Source organism: Genypterus blacodes, unplaced genomic scaffold (genome assembly GCF_046128005.1).
Source record: "Genypterus blacodes isolate CSIRO-AG114 ecotype Tasmania unplaced genomic scaffold, CSIRO-AGI_Gbla_v1 ptg000052l_1, whole genome shotgun sequence".
NCBI lineage: Eukaryota > Metazoa > Chordata > Actinopteri > Ophidiiformes > Ophidiidae > Genypterus > Genypterus blacodes.
Window position 1 is genome coordinate 4,555,001 of NW_027466864.1, and position 7,734 is coordinate 4,562,734.

Below are 7,734 nucleotides of genomic sequence, written 5' to 3' on the forward strand. Positions count from 1 at the left end.
ACCAGCTTGTTACAGAAGCAAAGTCCTTACATAAAGTATGAAAGATTAAAACAATGTCTGAAATCACAAGATACGTTCAGTAGAACAAATACCTAAGCGAACAAAGGGCTCGTCCGGGATTTGAACCCGGGACCTCTCGCACCCTAAGCGAGAATCATACTCCTAGACCAACGAGCCATATTTTACCTTGTACATTTTTGGCTGTAAACCAGCTTGTGACAGAAGCAAAGTCCTTCCATAAAGTATGACAGATTGAGACAATGTCTGAAATAACAAGATTTGTTCAGTTGAACAAATTCCCAAGCGAACAAAGGGCTCGTCCGGGATTTGAACCCGGGACCTCTCGCACCCGAAGCGAGAATCATACTCCTAGACCAACGAGCCACATTTTGTTGTCAACATTCATGGCTGTAAACCAGCTTGTTACAGAAGCAAAGTACTTATATAAAGTATGATAGATTGAGACAATGTCTGAAATCACCAAATATGTTCAGCAGAAACCACAATCCAAGCAATGAAAGGGCTCGTCCGGGATTTGAACCCGGGACCTCTCGCACCCAAAGCGAGAATCATACTCCTAGACCAACGAGCCATATTTTACCTTGTACATTTATAGCTATAAACCAGCTTGTTACAGAAGCAAAGTCCTTACATAAAGTATGAAAGATTAAAACAATGTCTGAAATCACAAGATACGTTCAGTAGAACAAATACCTAAGCGAACAAAGGGCTCGTCCGGGATTTGAACCCGGGACCTCTCGCACCCTAAGCGAGAATCATACTCCTAGACCAACGAGCCACATTTTGTTGTTAACATTCATGGCTACAAACCAGGTAGCAGCAGCTTGACTTGCATCTCAACATTACAGTCTCAACCACAGTCTCTTTACAACGGATAGAAACACGAATCTCAAAACATCTTAACAATTTTACAGATTATCTTTCTTCCTTCCACTTCCCCATTTTCTGTTGTTCAGTGGGAGAATTGGGCCCTAGCTTGTCCTGCCAGGATTTTAAATCTGGGCTTGAATGGTGTCAGGGCCATTCTCATGCACATGTGCAGGTGCTCATTGGTGAGCCTGGAACGATATTTAGTTTTAATAATGTTCATTGTTGAGAAAGCTGCCTCACAGCTGTATGTAGAGCCAAACACATTATCCATCTTTTTTTCACAATTTAAAAAGAGAGAAAAGTGTGTTGCTTTCTGACTTCTCAGCTTTGCCAAGAAAGCCGCTAATTCCCTTCTAATGGACCAAAATCGCTCCAAAACCCTGCCTTTGCTGATCCATCTCACATTGTTGTGAAGCAAAAGATCATCAGCGTTTGCATCAACTTCTCTGAGGAATTCCCTGAGCATGCGATGCTGACAAGAAGAGGATGCCCTGAGAAAATTTATAATTTTCATCATTGTGTTCATCACCTCAGCATGCTCATCTGACAGGGTGGAGCATAGGACAGATTGATGAATTATGCAATGGTAAGAGATTAGCTCAGGATTGTCCTCTTTCATTCTTGCCACAGCTCCTTTCTCCCTCCCCATCATGGCAGGGGCTCCATCTGTGGTTATTGAAACCACTTGGTTTGGCTCTATTCCTCGCTTTGTTAACATCTCCTTAATGGCCAGGTAGATGTCCTCTCCTCTTGTACTGGTCTGAAGGGAACGTACACCTAACAGGTCTTCACAGAACTCTTTCTTGTCTTTGTTGAAGAATCTTGCATAAACCAACAGCTGAGCATTGTCAGACACATCAGTGGACTCATCTACAGCCAAGCCTACACAAGGTGTCTTATGAATGGCTTCATCCAGCTGGGCTAGCACATCCTGGGCTAATATTTCACTTTTCTTTGTGGCTGATGATGCTGACATAGGTATTTGCTTAATTTTGTCACAAAGCTCTTCTTTTTGTTTACCCTCAAGTAATGTTTCTGCTACTGCACTCATGCACTCCTTGACAACACCTCCATCTGTAAAGGGCTTTTTGTGTTGACCTAAAATCCAAGAAACTCTGAGGGAACATTCATGAGCACGTTGTTGGGCAGTGAATGAATGGGTTAAGATCCTGGTGGATTGATCGTATTGGGCTCTGAGACTGCTAATTTTCAGGGACCTCAGTTCAGACTTGGGTGGGTAGGATTGTTCAAAAGCTTTGTGCTTTGTCTCATAATGGCGTTTCACATTGCCACTTTTAATAAGTGCCACGGTCTCTGAGCATATGAGACACACTGGTTTTGTGCTCGCGACGGGAAGAATAAACATGTATGCCTCGGTCTGTTCAATGTTGAAAGCTCTGTTTTCGCCGTCAACTTTTCTCTTCTTAGAAAGCGCCATTGTTATTGTACCTCTCCTGACTCCCACTCACTTGCCTGTCTGTCTTCTCTCGCTGTAACGTTACTTTTCTCGCCTGTCACTCGCCTTTCACCTCTTTCCTCTGTCTGCACTGAGAGTCGCAATGTTTATATTTGTGAATGCACAGATTTGATCGGCTGAGTAGCATCACGTGGGTGGCTTAACTCGCACGCGATTGGTTTGTAAATTTCCTGGTCCACGATTGGCCGAGTACATCACGTGGGTGGCTTAACTCGCACGCGATTGGTTAGTAAATTTCCTGGTCCACTGTTCCAGTGCCGTAAACTAAAGTCTAGAAAAGCTGTGCCGCTTAAAATAGAAGCGCCCCTTCAAAATTAAAAATAATTTAATAATTCGTTGACTATAGGTCCGGGTCCATTCAGTTGTTTACATTTATGGCTATAAACCAGCTGGTGACAGAAGCAAAGTACTTACATAAAGTATGACAGATTGAGACAATGTCTGAAATCACAAGATACGTTCAGTATAACAAATATCCAAGCGATCAAAGGCCTCGTCCGGGATTTGAACCCGGGACCTCTCGCACCCACAGCGAGAATCATACTCCTAGACCAACGAAAAGCAAAAGCGAAGTACTTACATGTAATTATAACACATACAAGTATGACACATTGACTGAATGTCTGAAATCATCAAATGTGTTTTTCAAATGACCAAATCACCTTTTTTCTGAGTCATATTGTGATCTGTGCGGGCTTTAATGTGACGTTGTCTTTGTCCAGCCTGCAGTCCAGGTCGCTTCGGTCCATTCTGCGCTCAGACCTGCGCCTGTCCTCCCAAGTTCACCTGTGACCGATTTGCTGGGGAGTGTGTGTGCGACAGCGTAGGAGATGACTGTAAACAAGGTATAGAAATACACACACACATATAAAGGCGCTTTATCTTGTTTCACGCTGTAGCTCACCTCTCTGCTGTCACACACATGAACCATTTGTCCTTAAAATGCAGTGAAGGTGCTGAGGGGCGAATACCTTTTTGCATCTTCTTTCTTGAAAAGTGCCGGTTTAAACTAAATGGCACTGCTTTGATCTTCTGTTTGTAATTTCAGTGTCTCCAAATGAATAACCAGATGTGTTTCCTCTTGCAATTATGTGCTCCTCTCATTTTAGAGGGATAAATTCATGAAAGCCTCCCTGATCACCACACTTGCCTTCTTCTTTTCTTGACAGACCCCGCAGAGCCATCCGGGAGCGTCATGGTTCCTCTCCCTCCCAGCGAGAGGGAGTCCTGGGGGGCCATCGCCGGCATCGTGGTGCTAGTCATGCTGGTGGTGTTGCTGCTGGCCCTCTTGCTGCTGTACCGCCGCCGGCAGAAAGACAAGCAGAACAACACACCCGCCGTCTCCTTCTCCACTACTCGCACCGTCAACTCTGAATACGCTGTCCCAGGTACGGAAGGCTGTTACTGTTAGAAGATGTGATGTGATTTCATGTCTGCGCCGGTCCACCAAATGGGTCGTTGAAGGTCAGAACATGTGTTTGTAATGATGGACCCAGTGGACACTGATGTACAGCTCCTTCGGTCCTGGTATAGGATTTGTAACGGTTGTGTTTTGATGCCTGAGTAACTTCATTGCAGTAAATGTGATTCCTTGTGCCTGTCTTGACTCACAGATGTTCCGCACAGTTACCACCACTACTACTCCAACCCCAGCTACCACACGCTGAGTCAGAACAGGCCTCCGCTCCCGCACCTCCCCAACAACCACGACCGCACTATCAAGGTGAGGCCGACTCGAGTGATACGTAGTACTCCATTCCTCACTTTGCAGATATACTGCGTTGCAAGAGTTCTGTCCACTTACTAGCAGTGATAATTCTAGAGTATCCAAAGTAGAAGAAGGTTTGACATACTGAAGTGTAAACAAACTTGGGTCTGCAGTTTTTAAGGATTCTCGCAAACCTCCAGCCTCTTCTTGAAATGTTATTCATTGTGCCATTGAGTCAAAGGAGCAACTGATCCACTATCAAAAATCCAAAAAGCTGGATTCTGATCCAACAATCCATCCATCCATCAATTGTTTCTGTTTGTCGAGCAGAACACCAACAACCAGCTGTTCTGCAGTGTGAAGAACGCTGAGCGGGAGAGGCGGGGCTTATTCGGGGTGGAGAGCAACGCGACATTGCCCGCAGACTGGAAACACCACGAGGCCAGAAAAGAAGCAGGTCCGGCACACACACTGAGGCTTGCTTACCTCAATCACACACACTTTATTCAGCAGAAAAGGAAATAAGTGGATTGACATTCAAAACTAATGAGTAAGAAGAGAGCTACTTTAAAACAATAACAAAAGCCTGCGACCTTTAATCTGCTGCTAATGTGACCTTCTGACCTGGAAGAATGAGATTATTCTGAGCCCCAGGGAGACATAATACTATAAATCAAGTCTAAAATTTGAGTTTTAAGTCTTAATCTACGGAAATAACCTGTCGATCTACACAAAATGTTTTTATAATTAATATGTATTCTTTTAGAAATACACATAAATTTGGCTTCATTGTGTAAAGTTGAAGTTATCGAGTGAAGTGTTTTTTTGTGGTGTTGAGTCCAAGTTGTGGTCAGATTTCATTTGTATTGGTAGCCGTGAAGTCCATTAAACAGCCAGTAAAAAAGAACAGCAGTCAGATTGACACTTGGCTCACAGTGGCGCCATCACCTGGTATTCATTCAGCAACTGTCCAAGATGGCTGATCTGCTTTTGATTAGTTGGTCATGAATAAAAACCAACAAGCCAGATTTTGTCTTTTATGGCTTACAGGAGCTTTTGGAATCGACCGGAGCTACAGCTACAGTGCCAGCCTGGGTAAATATTACAACAAAGGTAGTTTATCACGATACTTCCCCCCTCTTTGGCATTTCTGTGCCTCCCTGTCACCTGCCGTAGTTCTGTTGTGACTCTCCAGATGTTCTGTTTTGATGTGTGTTCACTTTTCTGTGGCGGCAGAGCTGAAAGACGTGGCGGTGGCGGCGGCGAGCAGCAGCTCTCTGAACAGCGAGAATCCTTACGCCACCATCAAGGACCTGCCCGGCCTGCCGTACTGCCAGCAGGAGTGCAGCTACATGGAGATGAAGTCGGCCGTGCCCAGGGAGCGGGCGTACACAGAGATCAGCCCCCCGCCATTCAACACGGCCACCTTACGCAGGGGTGAGGGAAGGTTCACTTAGACGCCCAACGGCTCCTGGGTTGCCAGGTTGTGTAGAATCCCAGCCTCTGTGCGTGTCCTCGTCCAGCACAAGCGGCTCTTTCTTCTCTCTTAAATTCATCATTAAGACCAAACAACTTCTGTAAAGCAAAGTTATTATCATTTACAACTTTGCCTGATTATTGCAGTTGAGGAACACTTTAATAATGAGTTATAACTACAGACTGATTAAAAAAAGAAACTCATAACCCTTTTATGACTTATTAAGGGGATTTTTCACAACCTGGCAATGCAAACGTTGTCGTTCGCAATTATTCTTTACTGATACATAAAGCCAAATGAATAACGCCACAATTTATAAATCCCTGCCAAATTATGTGCCATCAGAAAGTAGGAGTTTGAAGAGTTTAAAAAATTAGAATTTACTATTAAGGAGAAAAAAATAGACTGGATTTGGAGCTGGCACACTTTTGGATCAGAGGTTGGACCTGTTGTCAGGAGGCGAAGTGTTTCTCTCAGAGAGCTGATCAGACTGGAGAACAGGATTTCAGATGACAGATGGGGAGGATGGACTTCCTCCAAGCCAGAGACTTCATGAATCAGATACTGTTTACATGGAAGCTATGAGATGACACAGAGGGGGAAGAGGAAGAGCAGTAGAGAGGAAGAGCAGGGTGGCCTTAGGAAGTCCATTTGTTTCATTCTGTCAGGAACCCTCAGCGCTCCCGACGACCTCAGTGATTAAACACAAACCTATAAATGATGGGATGTTAATCGGAATCGGTTTCTGCGATTGATGGACATGTTGGTCTCCTTCCTCCAACCTTAGAAAGAGCTGATGGAGACGTAAAATACACTTTTAATTCTGCTTTAGGTGTAAATCTGGAGCGAGGGATTGATGGCAGACGTTATACATTATACTGAGTGTAGGAACAGAAGAGCGTCATTCTGCAAACGGTTAATCAAGTAAAGACCAGGAATTAGTGATGATGACAGACGGACTTGTTTGAACTCGTGTACACACACACACACAGACTGAACATCCCATTTCACAAATTAAACACAAGCTTAGTTGTTTAGCTTTTCATCAGTGAAGCTGAAATGGAAATCTGGCTCATGGGCTGCAACTTTCCAAAATTACTACTTTAATTCTCTGGAGTGTAAACAGTTTGTTTTGCAATTTTGATCAACATTTGGGTTTTGCATTCGATTCAAACTAAACATTTCAGATATTCTGTGTCCATATTTGGTTGATCTTTGTTTCTCTGTGCAGTTTGCCTAAACAATCACACTATGAAACATCAGATTCTGCTCTTATTAGTTCTATGTTCTTTGTTAGAAAGTGAATGCAGAAACTATTCACCCAACAGCGCCACCATCAGGAAAATCACACACACTTTAGTGTCTATCATTTTGGATGAAACTGATTCATCCTGCAAAAAGTTTCATTCAAGAAACATTGTGGGGGGAAAAAACATTTAATAGTGTTGAATAGTTCTAGTAGATAATTGAGTGTCTATTTGTTTAGAATTTCCTCTTTAGTCTTATTTTCTTAGTTCAGGTCTCAGTAATTAACCACAAATTTGAAAACCTCTCTTGTTCTTTGCCGTCAGAGCGTCAGAGTTCCCTCGGTCACGCTCCACACGAAGACCCCCAGAGCCACTACGACCTCCCGGTGAACAGCCACATCCCGGGACACTACGACCTGCCGCCGGTCCGCAGACCCCCCTCCCCGTGCCCCCGGAGGTCCCCTCATTGACCGGGCAGAAGAACTTCCTCTTCCCCTCCCGGCTGTGGGGAAGAATCCAGGCCTGCGTTCAGCAGAGAGGAGCGACCTTTAAAGCTCTTCTGTGACAATGGGAGCCCCCGCCCAGTGTAGACCACCCACGGAGTCCCACCAAGGCACTTTGTTTACTGTGGGTGCCCCCTCTCTACTCCACGTGTCGCGCAGAAACACTGCCCCTCTGTGGGCATAAGTGGTACTTGCTTTCACCATGACAGACTTGTGGTCCAGGCGGGGGAGCCAAGCGGGGCTGCGGTGGGGGGGCAGGGGTGGGGGGGCTTGGCTGAGGGACGCCAGTGGGGCTTTTGCTGCATTCATGTCCCACGAGGGAAAAAGGCAAAGAACATGGCGCTTACATGCAGCAACATGCAACCGCAACTTGCACCTTCATCAACGTGTTGAAATGAGTTTATCTGCAGAATCTGGTTGCTACTGATCAG

At 44.9% G+C, this 7,734-nt stretch overlaps 1 protein-coding gene and 4 non-coding genes across 5 annotated transcripts in view; 1 reads left to right on the forward strand and 4 right to left on the reverse strand.

The window, feature by feature from the left end:
- The window catches only part of pear1 (platelet endothelial aggregation receptor 1), an 80,436-nt gene extending 72,889 nt beyond the window's left edge, over positions 1 to 7,547 (forward strand). The window contains exons 17-23 of the mRNA XM_076150592.1: positions 3,091 to 3,213; positions 3,538 to 3,756; positions 3,982 to 4,091; positions 4,407 to 4,533; positions 5,127 to 5,189; positions 5,313 to 5,513; positions 7,125 to 7,547. Of these exons, the coding sequence (XP_076006707.1) occupies positions 3,091 to 3,213; positions 3,538 to 3,756; positions 3,982 to 4,091; positions 4,407 to 4,533; positions 5,127 to 5,189; positions 5,313 to 5,513; positions 7,125 to 7,270 (989 nt within the window). The 3' untranslated portion in view covers positions 7,271 to 7,547. The remainder of the gene's footprint in view (positions 1 to 3,090; positions 3,214 to 3,537; positions 3,757 to 3,981; positions 4,092 to 4,406; positions 4,534 to 5,126; positions 5,190 to 5,312; positions 5,514 to 7,124) is intronic.
- On the reverse strand, positions 106 to 177 carry trnap-agg (transfer RNA proline (anticodon AGG)). The gene has a single exon. It is a non-coding gene; the product is annotated as a tRNA-Pro (tRNA).
- trnap-cgg (transfer RNA proline (anticodon CGG)) lies at positions 313 to 384 on the reverse strand. The gene has a single exon. It is a non-coding gene; the product is annotated as a tRNA-Pro (tRNA).
- On the reverse strand, positions 521 to 592 carry trnap-ugg (transfer RNA proline (anticodon UGG)). The gene has a single exon. It is a non-coding gene; the product is annotated as a tRNA-Pro (tRNA).
- On the reverse strand, positions 728 to 799 carry trnap-agg (transfer RNA proline (anticodon AGG)). Its single transcript has one exon. It is a non-coding gene; the product is annotated as a tRNA-Pro (tRNA).
- Positions 7,548 to 7,734: the final 187 nt, after the last annotated feature.